This window comes from Sus scrofa, chromosome 8, assembly GCF_054392235.1.
Source record: "Sus scrofa isolate SSC_HxYL_T2T_F1_AM1 chromosome 8, Sscrofa_HxYL_maternal_Yorkshire_Landrace_v2.0, whole genome shotgun sequence".
Taxonomy (NCBI): Eukaryota; Metazoa; Chordata; class Mammalia; order Artiodactyla; family Suidae; genus Sus; species Sus scrofa.
In genome coordinates, this window is record NC_139390.1 from 118,519,770 (window position 1) to 118,534,425 (window position 14,656).

At 42.7% G+C, this 14,656-nt stretch overlaps 2 protein-coding genes across 26 annotated transcripts in view; both read left to right on the forward strand.

The window, feature by feature from the left end:
* CASP6 (caspase 6) overlaps positions 1–14,656 on the forward strand; it is a 1,021,045-nt gene that overhangs the window by 525,710 nt on the left and 480,679 nt on the right. The gene's annotated exons all lie outside the window — the stretch shown is intronic.
* The window catches only part of ELOVL6 (ELOVL fatty acid elongase 6), a 465,493-nt gene that overhangs the window by 317,570 nt on the left and 133,267 nt on the right, over positions 1–14,656 (forward strand). Inside the window, exon 1 of one of the 25 annotated variants that reach the window (XM_084973220.1) lies at positions 431–1,012. The exons of 23 other annotated variants lie outside the window; for them this stretch is intronic. Coding sequence is in view for 1 of the 2 variants with exons in the window: in XM_084973219.1 (XP_084829345.1) it covers positions 466–530 (65 nt within the window). In the remaining variant the exon portion in view is untranslated. Of the gene's footprint in view, positions 1–430; positions 1,013–14,656 lie in introns of those variants that run through there. One more of the 25 variants, XM_084973219.1, reaches the window with a different exon arrangement.

Sequence of the window (14,656 nt, forward strand, 5' to 3'; positions counted from 1 at the left end):
GGAGGGCTCCCGGACGCTTGGGGATTCTGCCCGCCGCGTGCGCGAGCGCGTGCCCCCGGAGCCCTCCCGACCTGCCTTCCCTCCCCCACCTCATCAATGGGAAACCGGAGACGCTGATGCGCCGGGGCGGGGGATGGACCCGGGCGGGTGGGTGCAATAGGGAGGGATGCCGGGCTCCAGAGCTGGGGAATGGGGGTTCAGCGTCTTTTTCAGCGCCCCCCAGGAGTTTCGACTGGTCTCTGGAGGTTCAGCCGCCGCTAGCGCCTTCTCCTTCCCCACGGGTGCGCCGGGACCAGCAGGCCTTTTGCGGCTGCAGCCGGGCCGAGCCCAGCCCGCCCCCTGCGCCGCGCGTGCCTGCTCCGCCCGGCCTGTAGGGGCGGGTGCGGCCAGCCAGCCGCGCTCCACTCGGGCGCGGGGGCCGGAGGGGCTCAGCCGGAAGCCAGGAAGGGAACGAGAACCGCTGGGATGTGGGAGCACATGGGTGCGGGTCCCGGGCCTCTCCTGGGCCCCCGAGGCCGAAAGACCCGAAGGTGGGCAATTTTGGTTGTACACGGAGAAGCTCAGTCCCGTAGGAGTTAAGAAATTATAACGTCTCGGCGTTCGGGGAAGCCGAGCCCCCTTAGACCCCACCTAGGAGACCTTCTCTAGATGCACTTCCTCCTCCCGCGTAGGCGGTGGCGCTGAAAGCGGGCGGAGGCTGTGGCCCAGGGCGGTGAGTGCCTGGAGCTGTACCTCCGGCCAGGTCTTCTCTGCAGCTGTTTGTCGGATTCTGTTGCCACACAGCTGGAGCCCATCTTCCTCCCTCGTCGGCCTGGTTCGCTCTGTGTTTTCTAACAATCTGTCGTGTTTCCAACTTGCTGCACCTTATCGAACCTGCCTATTTGGAGCCGGCTTCCCCTAGCGCGTTCACTGTCGGCCAGCCAGCCCTCCCTTACACCTCGCCGTGGATACTGCCTCCATTCACTTGTTGCCTTTTCTCCGAGGCCACTTTCTGTGCCGCCTCCACTTCCAGGTACCATTTCCCGCCACTTTGCTTCATTCTCTCAACAAGTACACACTGAGCCAGAGAGGGCCTAGCCCTATGGGGACTGAAAATGGCCAAAACGCGCCAATTTATCTTCGCCTGTTTTGCACTGACCCCTCTTTCCTTCTAGCTCTTTATCTGTATCTTTTTCGTCTGGCAGTGTCCTTCCTGGCTTTTATTCATATACATGAAAATTTATGTACCTGTGCTTCCTACCAGACCATCTCTTCCGGGCGTGCCTGGGTCTTCTCTCATTCCACTCTTGATTACAGGGAGCATCTCAGAGCATGCATTGTACCTGGCAGATGCTGAGGAAAAAAATGCATGTCTAGTGAGTTAAAATGATGTGTGCCCATTTTATTGCCAGCACTACCTGTTACTATCTGAAGCTTGACATACTTGGCCTCTCCTTGCATTTTGAATACTATGTCATAGTCCCATACTGAGGTTTCCCTTTCTTGACATTTTCTCTCTTTGTTGACTCTGTTCCTTGCAGCAGCAATCCCCTGATTTTACCCCTTTCTTGTAAGTCTTCTGGACCCTAATTCTCTTGCTTTCTTCTTTTACCCCAGAGTGTATGCATTTCTCCTGATATCCTTGGGTCCCAACTTTGTAAACCTTCCCCCAAAACCTCGACAGCCAAAAAGCCTTGAACCAGGTGTATAAGAAAATGAGGTCCTTTTCATTTCCCTTGTTAGCTGGAGGAGGAGACCCATAACCAAGGCTTACACCCTCTTGGGGGCAGGGAAAGTTTAAGCAACACAGTCTTACCTTTTCCCGGGTACATTAATTTAAAATGGCTTGAAATAGCTTCTGGAGGAAAAATAGCGTTGTGAAGCTTCTACAATGTTTTTTGACAAATCATTTTCAGTTGTCCTTAAAAATCCCTTAGACATGGCCTTAAACCTCAATTTAGAGAGTTATAACTTATCTAAAAATGAGCTACACTGTCTTTTGAAGAATAGCAGGAAGGCCAGGAGTGCTGTTTTGTCCCTCTGATATCTGCATTACTTTTGTAGTATCATTTAAGAGGGTCTTTATGAAACTTGTCCTGTAATCCATATTGGTTACCTTACTACATATTAATGTAATGGGGCCCTTTTTTGGAGCAGTGTTTTTATAAACTCTGAAAGGGTACAGCTGAGGCAAGTTTATCAAGTTTACTGCTGCTTAAAGAATGATTAACCCGGAGTTCCTGTCCTGGCATAGTGGTTAACGAATCCAACTAGGAACCATGAGGTTGTGGGTTCAATCCCTGGCCTTGCTCAGTGGGTTAACGATCCAGCATTGCCGTGCTCTGAGGTGTGGGTCGCAGACACGGCTCGGATCCTGTGTTGCTGTGGCTCTGGCGTAGGCTGGCAGCTACAGCTCCGATACAGTTCCTAGCCTTCGGGAACCTCCATATGCTGCGGGAGCGGCCCAAGAAATGGCAAAAAGACCAAAAAAAAAAAAAAAAAAAAGAATGATTAACCCTATATTCATTGTTCTAGACACTGGGTAATTTTACTTCTCTAACAGTTTCACATATATAGATTAGAAAAGCTATGGAAATGCAAACCAAAAATATTATGCCTTGAAGAATCATCTTGAAACTGTATGTCAAGTTAAAAATATTGTGGGTAATATTATCTGGTAAATGAGATTGTATTGCATGAGGTAGAGGAAAATGTCTGCTTTTAGCTCAATAGTATTTTTGAGTTCTGATTTTTATACTGAAAAGCTCTTGTGATTTTACAGCATTGAAAATAGAGGCATTTTGTTCTTTTATGAGATGTCTGGCCTTTACCTGTTATTTTCACTAATAGCTGACTTAATTTATAAGGGCCGCTTGCAAGGGAGCAAAACTGCCTAGTGATTGGTAAGGTGACATACATTCATTGAGTGAGAAGGGCAGCTGGGCTCTGCCTTCTCTTTCAGCAGCCTGCCAGGTCTGTGCTAGCAGTGGTGGATGCTAGTTGCTCCAGTTGTAATTGGCTGGCCAATGATGATTATCTTCTGATGTCGGCTGACACAGTGTTCACCAATAGGAAAGCAGGAGGCCTGTGCTGACTGCTGTAACATTATGTATGTGAGGTGTCGTCATCACGGGGCTTGCCTAGAACCTCATGAAACCCTCCCCCGCTCTCTTCTAGCGTCTGCCACATCTAGCCTTGCAGTGCTTTGTATATTTTTCTGACTCTCTCTGCTCCCTTCGTCTGTGGTGATGGTTATAAGGCTTTTACCGCTTTTGTATTTTGTGTTTTGTTTTTGGGTCTATAAGATAGTGCAGGGATTTTTAGAATTAAATACTGTCTGGCTAAGGAAACTTTATCCATGAACTTGTTTTTACTAAGGAAAAAAAAAAAACGGAATTGTACACCTTTATGTGCTTTCCTATATATGAGGTTTAGAAAGTGACATGTACAATTTCAGTATTAAAGGACATAAAAATATTATAAGCCTATGCTATATTTTTATGCAAAATATAGCATCATAATGTATCAGCTTTAGAATGCAGGCTGTTGTTTTTCCTGTAGTGGCAATTACTTTGTGTTGATCTCTGAAATCCTCCTTGTGACCTGTTGTATGCTTTTGTAAGAAAAGTGGCTGGAAAATAGTATAGTCTATGGTCATGAAACAGAAAAGGCCACAGTCTTATTTAATCAAGGACGCTACAGCAAATACAAATTTGGTCAGCTGTCTAGGACACTTCTGTGTCCACGTACTCAGTGTGTTGCTTGCCGCTCATTTTGGAGAATCACAATTTGTATTAGCCCTAAGACTAAAAACCCTAAGCGTGAGCTTAGGGTTTCATTCAATAAACTTTAGAAAGCACTGAAAGATTGGCCTGATGTGTACCAGGTTAACAATGAGAACACTGAGAAAATGTATACAGAAAATTGTGGTCTATGTTAATGGTCCCAGAAAACAATGAAATAAATGTTGTACAGGAACTTTAATTTGAAATTTCATGTAGCTGTACAAAAATGATGTATATTCATGCAGGTTTTGGTTTTTTAGGACTCCCAGGAATAGTTCAAAATTATTTTATATTTACAGTATCCACCTCTATATTTGCATTAGTAATCAATAGTACACATATCATGGTAAAATGTTTACATAAGCCTTTTGTTAGGTTGGAAGTTAAATTTTGTGGTCTAGAGAAGGCTCCTTGTTACTTTTAATGTTAAATGATAATAATTCTAAAACCGTCAGGATCATGTTGGGATTTAACTCCAAGTCAGCCCACTCCAGATCGAAGTTGCGTGGCATACTTCCTTGTAAGCAGAATCTGTTTAATCAGTGGAAAATTTTTGAGGGGGATGGAGACTTAGAAATACTTAGAAGAGCATAAAATAACCATTTACACTTTCTGTAGCCAACAAAAGTAAAATGAAAGAGTACTGTGAATCAAGAATTCATCTTTGGGGAGTTCCCGTCGTGGCGCAGTGGTTAACGAATCCGACTAGGAACCATGAGGTTGCGGGTTCGGTCCCTGCCCTTGCTCAGTGAGCTGTGGTGTAGGTCGCAGACGCGGCTCGGATCCTGTGTTGCTGTGGCTCTGGTGTAGGCCGGAGGCTACAGCTCCGATTGGACCCCTAGCCTGGGAACCTCCATATGCCGCAGGAGCGGCCCAAGAAATAGCAACAACAACAACAAAAAGACAAAAGACAAGAAAAAAAAAAAAAAAAAAGAATTCATCTTTGGGAGTTCCCACTGTTAAGGATCCAGCATTGTCTCTGGTGGCACAGGTTCTATCCCTGGGCTGAGTTAAGGTTCTGGTATTGCCTATAGCTGTGGTGTGGGTCACAGCTGTGGCTTGTAATCAACCCCTGGCCAGGGAACTTCTCCTATGCCCCAGGTGTGGCCAAAAAGAAAAAAAAAAAAAATTTCGTCTGGATATTTCAGGTCCAGTATTTTCTGAGATGAGTTATCCAGAAATTGTTGCATGAAAAACTTAACTTTTCATGTCTGGATACAGGTAAGCTGAGCTAGCTTTTTATTAATAGGAATCAGACCACAGTCCACAAAATTTGCCTTTAGCTCTCTACCTTTATTATTATTATTTTGTCTTTTTACGGCCGCATCCGAGGCATATGGAGGTTTCCCGGCTAGGGGTTGAATTGGAGCTGTTTTGTAGCCACCGGCCTATACCACAACCATAGCAACACCAGATCCAAGCCGCATCTGTGACCTACACCACAGCCCACAGCAAGGCTGGATCCTAACCTACTGAGCAAGGCCAGGGATTGAACCTGCATCCTCATGGATGCTAGTCAGGTTCATTTCCACTGAGCCTTGATGGGAACTCCAGCTCTCTACCTTTATTTTCAGCTTCAAATCCATCTGCCTCACTTACTTTCCATTTGTCTATGTTAGAAGAGCACAGGCGTTTACCTGATGAATTTTACCTAGAAAAGTTACCTGTAGTACAAATATGATTCCTATTGATAACCCAAGGAAATCTAAATGAAAATGTAACATGGCTTTATTGAAAGATTAAGGCTCATCTCTTCATTCCTTTGTTTGTACTTCGATTGTGTGTGTATACATGTGTGTCAAGTTGGCATGCTCAGAGAACTGAAAAAACAACTTCCGGAGTTCCTGCTGTTCCTGCTGTGGCGCAGTAGAAACAAATGTGACTAAGAACCATGAGGCTGCAGGTTCGATCCCTGGCCTTGCTCAGTGGGTTAAGGATCTGGCATTGCCGTGAGTTGTGATGTAGGTGGCAGATGTGGCTCAGATCCTGCGTCGCTGTGGCTGTGGTGTAGGCTCTAGCTCCAATTTGACCCCTAGCCTGGGAACCTCCATATAACTGCAGGTGAGGCCCTAAAAAGCAAAAAGAAAAAAAAAAAAAAAGGAAAAAAAACCAGCATCCTTAATTATATTTAACTTAACAATAATTTTCTTTTAGAGGTAGATTAACTTTTTTAAAAAAACAATTGCCCTAGAATCAAAAATGGATTTGTAATTTTAAATTCATTGAGCAAAAACTATCCCGAAGCACAGATCCATGTAAGTCATCTAAGTTCAAGCTTATAATTTTATCATCATTCATTTCTGCACTCATGACTTTTAGTTTCAGGGTTCTTTGTCTTAGTTATTGGAATGACAGGTATTTCTTGGAACCCTTTTGTGGAGTCAGTCACCCACTGTGAACTTTCTAAAATTTACCTTTAAGCCTATCTGCCCAAAATAAGGTACAAATGAAAATGATTTACACTGTCTTTGCTGAGATAGACATGCTGATTAGAAGCAATTTGCTGGGTAGATATTCATATAGGTTTCTAATACTTTTTTTTTTTTTTTTTTTTTTTTTTGTCTTTTCTAGGGCTGCTCCCACGGCATGTGGAGGTTCCCAGGCTAGGGGTCTAATCGGAGCTGTAGCCACTGGCCTATGCCAGAGCCACAGCAACACGGGATCTGAGCCGTGTCTGCAACCTACACCATAGCTCACGGCAACGCCAGATCCTTAACCCACTGAGCAAGGCCAGGGATAGAACCCACAACCTCATGGTTCCTAGTCAGATTCATTAACCACTGCGCCACGAGGGGAACTCCGGTTTCTAATACTTTTGTTTTCTTCAGGATTTCGTATTTTAGTATTTTTCTTTCCAAAGTTTTTTTTTTTTTTTTAATACTATGATGAGGAGAATATCATTGATACTAATGTATTTTGGAGAGAGGAACCCCCTACTATTTTACCCAAGTCTATGATCACATATTTTAAAGTATAAAGTATATATAATATAGCGTGTAAGTGTGTAGATAGTATAATTTCATGTGTGAAATTATAGATAGTATAATTTCATTTTCTTAAAGATAAATTTCAGATGTTTTAGCTCAACCCTTAATTTTATGAATACCCATCCTTGGACTTGTGTTTTTTCAAATGATCCTTTGAATCCTGAGGCTGAATTTTGTTTTCCTCCTCTGAAGCTGAATTTTTGAATTAACTATTGTTAATATGTAGTGAACAGCATACAAGACCATTCTTTGAAGACTGAAAACATCAATGAAATGCATGTTTATCCTTTATCTTTGTTAGAGTACAGACATTTAGTTAGAAAAGTATATGTTTGTTTAGGTACACACACGTTAAAGTGACTTTAAAAAAAATGAACTGATATTCCAATAAAGACCATTTTTGTGTGTTTCCTGCTATTGTTGAGCCAAGTGTTCTAAAATTTGCTGTAAAATTGCTCCTAATTTAATTGACTGTTTTTTTTAACAAGTTAAGTAATACAATTTTAGCAAGTGTCTTAAAACTGCAAAATTTGAACATTTAGTACTTGTATTTATCCCAATTATTAATTTTTTAAAAACCTTTAGTATGGATAACAATAGGTGAAACCCTCAAGTTTTCCTATCTTTTAGGCCCAGTGCATGGCTCCTTCTGCTTATAAAGGCGGTGTTAATATAGTGAGGCCCACTCCAACTGAGATAATTGACTTTTTCAGGTGAAGTGGGTTCAGAGGAATTGAACGCTTTGAAGTTGAGAATTTCATGATCTTGTTTTAGGAGGCTCAATGGGGAAAAAAAGGCCTGATGAAAAGGTTTACTCCTGAAACTTTTTTTTTAATGTATGAGACTTCTCTTGAAGTCTATGGGTGCCTTAAGCATTTAAAAGCTGTCTTGTAGTGGTTGTCATTACAATGAGAGGGTAGGAAGCTCAATAAAAGGTCTTCTAAATATGAAGGTCTGTAGTTTCCTCTCAATTTTATGACTTTTTGACATAGACTTAATATAAAGATCTTAGAAAGGAAGGTAGATTTTCTTCATTCTGGAGTAATGATACTAAATAGTTGATTACTGATTGCAGGCATTCTTTTATATATGTTAAAAGTTAAATCCTCCCAACCCTCCTTTGATGTCTTATCTTTTTGATTTTATATGACAGGAAATGAGGCACAATGTGGTTAAATGAGTTGGGATTTGTACTTAGGGATCAAAAAAAAAAAAAAAAAAAAAAAGAGGAATGGCTCCAGCCTTGACTGAAGCTTCATCACCCAGGCCCCATTTGTATAAGAGTAAATATTCAATCAATAAAATAAAGCATTTGGAAACTTGGCAGTACTGTAAACAAGTAAGGTACCTGTGGTTTTAGTCTAGGATCTTAGTGTCTGTCTTCTGTTTTTCCCTAAGTGGATCCTAAACACTGAAGGCCAGAATAAGCACTACAAAAAGCACCTATTTTTCTTTTTTTAAAAGATTTTTTTATTATGATTGATTTACAATTCACTTATTAATGTTATAATCAACATTGCACTATGTAGATATAAATACATTTTTTTAAATTTTAATTAATTTAAGTTTTGGTTTTTTTTTGTTTTTTTTACCTTTTATAGGGCCGCTCCTGAGGCATATGGAGGTTCCCAGGTTAGGGGTCTAAGCAGAGCTGCAGCCACCGGTCTACACCAGAGCCACAGCAACGCGGGATCCGAGCCACATCTGTGACCCACACCACAGCTCACGGCAACGCCGGATTGTTAACCCACTGAGCAAGGCCAGGGATCGAACCCGCAACCTCATGGTTCCTAGTCAGATTTGTTAACCACTGAGTGGGATTTGTTAACCACTGAGCCACGTGGTTAACGAATCCCTCTAGGAACCATGAGGTTGTGGGTTCGATCCCTGCCCTCGCTCAGTGGGTTAAGGATCCGGTGTTGCCGTGAGCTGTGGTGTGGGTCGCAGACGTGGCTCAGATCCCGCGTTGCTGTGGCTCTGCTTAGACCCCTAGCCTGGGAACCTCCATATGCCGCGGGAGCGGCCCTAGAAAAGGCAAAAAGACAAAAAAAAAAAAAAAAAGAAAAAAGAAATAGTCCTCTGGACATTGTGGGAGGAGGTAACCAGAGAATGTGACACCTCCCCCTGCCCCCCCCGCCCCCCCAATTGACCTGAGGGCCAGACCTGGGCAACTGAGGCTCCTTGCTCTGCCCTTGCCCCAGCCCTGGAATGTTCATTCTGCCCACCACTCCCACAGCCCTCGTGTTTTGAGGATGCAGCCTTGAGGGTAGTATGATGTTGAAGTCATCTGGGTGGTATACATGAGGGAACCCCGTTAAGGTCTCTGTGCAAACTCAGTTCTGGGGGAGATTGCGGAGATCTACTCATCTTGCAGTCACCCAAGACAAGCCTCAGGAGTATGTCCCCTTGCTTATTAAACCTGCCATTACCCGTCTGGAGTGGCTGCCTCTTTCTTTGGTCTCTCCCTGCCTCCCAGTGTAAGGGGCCCCGTTTCCAGTTTTACCCTGGAACTCCTGGGGTGACAAAACCACCAACTCCCCCTCTGGGCCTGGAGTTGGCATTGCAGTGGGCAGCTTGCATCCATCCCTCTTTGTGATAGAAACACAGGTGAAGTGTGCCGTGCTGGTAGACACGTTTTATAACCAGCCTGTAACTAATAGTACTTCAGTCATAAGGGGACTGACCCACTGGGCTCCTATCAACTTGACAGTTAGTCCCCTCTAAGACCTAGTGTTGTAGATACTTGGAATTTGTGGTTTTAGCACTGGCGGTTTTGACTTGGAGAGGGATCCAACGGTCCAGGAAATGAAGCAGCTTTTTTAAAAATTTGAAGTCAAATATGAGAAGCAGTTACCTGTCAGAACAGTTGTTTGCTTTCTTTTATTGTTTGGTAGGTAGCAAATCTCAGGCATAGATACTTTATGCCCTTGTGGAAAGTGGCCCCACAGAGGAGTGCATCACTTGATACTAACTACGAAAATAAGATGCAGAGGTCGAGGGACACTGTGATGTTTAATCAGAAAAAAAGGTGGTTTTATGGAATTTTCTAGATTAAAATGTTCTTCCAACTTTTTTTGCTGACAACTTCCTAAAAGATGTACTATCTCACACATTTAGTATTTTTTCATTATAAGTTGAAATGAATTAATTTTTTAATAGAGATGTAATAAATAAGATGAAGATTGGCTAGTTTCAACAATTATGACGTGATGATAATATAGGTTTATCTCTTTATTGAATAATGCACAATGAATCCGAAATATACGCCATCACTTTTCTTTCTTAATGACATAACATTTTGATCCTTGGTTTTATTCATGGGTACCTCCAAAAACAGCTCTCATGCCACATTGATAGATTTAAAAGACTCAGCTGCAGGAATGCTCTCTTGTTTCTGGTTGTTCTAAATTTAGAACATCTCAACATTCAGAATAGAGGGTCTAATCAACAAGAGGACAAATGAAGATTATTATTTTACCTTAACATCACTGTTCTTGGTTTTTTTTGTTTGTTTGCTTGCTTTTGTATTTTTTGGCACTCACCTGCAGGATATGGAGGTTCCCAGGCTCGGGGTCTAATCAGAGCTGCACCTGCCAGCCTACACCACAGCCACAGCAATGCCAGATCCGAACCGTGTCTGCGACAAAACACCACAGCTCACGGCAACGCTGGAGCCTTAACCCACTGAGCGAGGCCAGGGATCAAACCTGAGTCCTCCTGGATACTAGTCGGGTTTGTTACCACTGAGCCATGAGGGGAACTCCTCATTGTTCATTTTTACTTTTCGGGTGAGGAGGAGAGATAGGTGGGCTATCAAGTGTCTTAAACTATGTTTTCTTGACGGCAGAGTAGGTTATGACAGAGCATTTCTGTGTGTTGCGGTCATTAGAACTAGTCTCCTAACTGGGTAAAAGCAAGGCCTTATTTTTGACTTGGTCATCTACTTCTTGAGAACCTGAGAACTCCCTCCAAAAGCCCCTTTCAGTCCATCCCACTTGGTGCGGCTCTGACTATTTGAAGACTGCTCTACATATTGATCTTTTTTTTTTTTTTTTTTTTTTTTTTTTTTTTTTTTTGTCTTTTTGCCTTTTCCAGGGCCATGCCTGTGGCACATGGAGGTTCCCAGGCTGGGGGTCTAATTGAGCTGTAGCCACTGGCCTATACCACAGCCACAGCAACACAGGGTCTGAGCCACGTCTGCAGCCTACACCACAGCTCATGGCAACGCCAGATCCTTAACCCACTGAGCAAGGCCAGGGATCGAACCCGCAACCTCATGGTTCCTAGTTAGATTCATTAACCACTGAGCCATGACAGGAACTCCTCTACATATGGATGTTAAAGTCTTGGCCCTCCGTGAGTCCTCCATTAGTCCTCATTCTGACTCTGGCTGTATTTTATTTCTCACTTCTGCATGGCTGTTGTGTATGTATTTGAAAATGACTATTTTGTCCTCTTTAGGCTTTTGCTTTTTAAGAATATCATCTGCAGTCTACTGGGAATCCACATGGATACTTCCGAAAACTAAAAAGTTAGGACCTCCTATACTTTTGCGCAATTAAATAGTACCTGCTAGGAAACTGTTAGGAAAGGTATTGAAGCTTGCTGAAATTTGGCCCTTATAAAGATCAAGCCTATATTAGGAAGTAGAGTGGGGGAGGGGAGCGCTAATTTCGTATTCTGCTAAAAAGTTTGCCACATGGTGTTCTGGAACATGACAAAGCTCCTATTGTATATGACATTCTGGAAATTTTAAGGCCTCTCTGTTAGCATTGAACCACCAGGGTTGTCTTGAGGGGTAGCTGGTTTTTGATTCCTGTTCCCTGAGCTCCTATTTGCAGAAATACTTTTTGGGAACATGTATTTTGTGATTGCTGATACTGCTTTGTGATTATACCGCTTTGGTTGGTACCTGGTTCTTCGCCAGTTCTTTGTAATTACTGTGTTTGTTTTCTGCTGCCAAGAGAGTAATTTGGGGTAAAAGTTTGAGAACCACATTCTGTGTCTTTGATCCTTAACCAGGTATCTGGGCCAGACTGGAGAATTTGTTTTTCTTCAGAATTCACATGCACAGGCTTCATCTCAGGGACCCAGAATTCACGAGTCCACGGAGGGGCCCAGGGACTGGGAAAGATTTTTCCAGGTGATTCTTGCCTTAGTGAGGAGCAGAGGCTGCTTCCATCCCACGTCCTTTGGATCTGTCTTCTTAGACCAGTGGTTTCACAAACAATGCCTTTTCCTCTGTTGTCGGCTACACGGACTCAGGCTATCGCCCTGTCCAGCCCCCTTCTCTCTCTCTCCTTTCCTCTAGTTCACAACCAAGCCCTGTGTGATCTGGCCCTCACTTCCCTTTCTCCTGGTTCAGGTCCATTGCTGCTGGCCTCCTTCAGCACCCCCATCAACTGTTTTTGTCTCCTCACCCACTTTCCTACTTCCATCTTTTACTCTGCTTTCAGCATTATCTAAGCCACAGGTCCCAATAGGTCCCTCCTGTGGTAAAAACCTTCAGTGATTTCCCATGGTCTACAGGACAAATGCAAATTCTTTAGATTTGGTTTGAAATGCCGTTCAAAATCTGCCTCCAGATTGTCTTCTTGATGTTACCTATTGAAGCAGCAGGCCTGTTCCAATACAGCTTCCAAATTCTTTCTCTTCCCCACCCATCAAAATCGGTTGCTCCTTTCTTTGTGGTTTGATGGGACTTGGCTCATAAATAGATTAGTGAAATCAGTGCCGATCACAGATAGTTGCACTCAGTGTGTGTTGACTGGATAAATACAGGTATGCCTGAAGATAAGGCTGTTCCATTCACTCTCAGATGTATCTGATCTTTTATCCAGTACCTCTTTGTATTGTCCTTAAGTGAATTATAGGAGACACTCTGGTGCCTTATTGAAACAATAATAAAAATACTCATTTTATTTTTATTTAACTTTATTTTTAAGAGAAAAAGTATTAATTTAGCATGACTAAGTTTTAGTGAACACGTTATTTTACTCTTTTGCTTTTTAGGGCTGCATCTGCAGCATATTGAGGTTCCCAGGATAGGGGTCGAATCAGAGCTGCAGCTGCCAGCCTGTACCACAGCCACAACAATGAGGGATCCGAGCTATGTCTGTGACCTACACCACAGTTCATGGCAACACTGGGTCCTTAGATCACTGAGCCTGAGCAAGGCCAGGGATTGAACTTGAATCTTCATGGATATTATATGGGTTCGTTACCACTGAGCCACGATGGGAACTCCGAACTCATGTTAACTGTTAGGGATTATTCGTCTTTTTCTAGGCACTCAAATCAACTACTTCAGTGGGAAAGAGGTCAAAAGCTTGCCTAGAGTCGGGGGAAGGTGGGAATATATGCACAAGGAAAAAAAAATTAGGAAGAAAATAATAACACCAAAATTGTAAAAAGTAGTTGTGTAAAAGTGGTAAAATGGTAAATATTATTTCTCCCTTTGCTCTTCCAGTTTTCCATAATCTTTTTATATTATATTCTGGGTATTTATGGGTGGTGTGAGTTTGCAGATGGTCATATTTTTTCATTTTTTGCATTAACTATAATGTACTTAACAGTTTTCAGAGTAAAAAAATGTTTCATTTTACAATGGTATATTATCTGATATCAAGTAACAAGCACTTTAAAAAACAAATACATATTTTAATAAACATTAAGCAACATAGTTAAACATAAAGGCAGTTTGTGAGGACAGGGAACGGCATGTTCTTTTTTTTTTCTGTATTTTCTCTTTTATATAGATCACACCTCTTGCACAGATTAGAGGGTTTTCTTACCATCTAATGAGAATTAAATGTACATTCTTACTTCAGATGAAAACACTTTCTCAGATTAAGTTAGAGATGAGCCATACTTTTTAAAATTTTTAAATGGCTGTCCCTGTGGCATATTGAACTTCCCAGGTCAGGGTTGAATCTGAGCCATAGCGGTGGCAACACCAGATCCATTAGCCCACTGTGCCAGGCTGGGGATCTAACCCACGCCTCAGCAGCAACCCTAGCTGCAGCAGTCGGATTCTTAACCCACTGACCACTGTAGGAACTCTGAGCCATTCTGTTGATGTCACAATAAAATTTCCTTCTCTTTAGTCCTCAGTTATACAGTTTGATTATTTTTCAGTCAGAAAGGGTCCTGCTTCCTTAAGGCAGGGCGATAACAGACATTCATTTGACTTGAACTTGACAACTTCTACCTCTGGGTTTCAGGGTTATATCCTTAGGGCAAAGCTTCCCCAGGGACAGTAGTCATCTAATCTAATAGCAATAAGAGATTAAACATAAACCTACCTCTAGAGAGTGAAAAATGAATCGGATAATTGGCTCAGAGACCTCATGGCACCTGGAGACATATGCACACATACCTGGGTTACATCATTAACAAATACTCCAGCACTGCTGAATGCCTGGGAGACTGAGTCCGGTTTAGAGGAGTTGGAAGGATTTTGTTACTCTCTGCAATGAAGGTTATAAAGGGCCCGTCTCGTCCAGAGGTCGGGCTGGGTGAAGCCAGAAAACCTGGTGTGCCTGATCTGGTCGGAAGTCCCAGGGATCTGGGGCAGAGCTTTTTCACAGGATTGCTTTGCAGAGGAGATCTTATCAGCCATGGGCCTTGCTTTGAACTCTTGTTTCTTCTGGACTCCTTAGAGAAAAGAGATGAGAAACTGCCATTTGAGAACATGAGTGTTTGGATTTTACATTAGCTGTGTCTGGGAAGGCTTGGCATTCCAATCTAGTCTTTTCCTTGTTCTAGCCAGCAAACAAAAGGGAGAATGGAGGAGAATGGTCCCAAATCATACAAGAAAGAGTTTTTTTTTTTTTAAATCTCTTTAATTGGAGTTCCTACTGTGGCTCAGTGGTAACCAACCCGACTGGTATCCATGAGGATGTG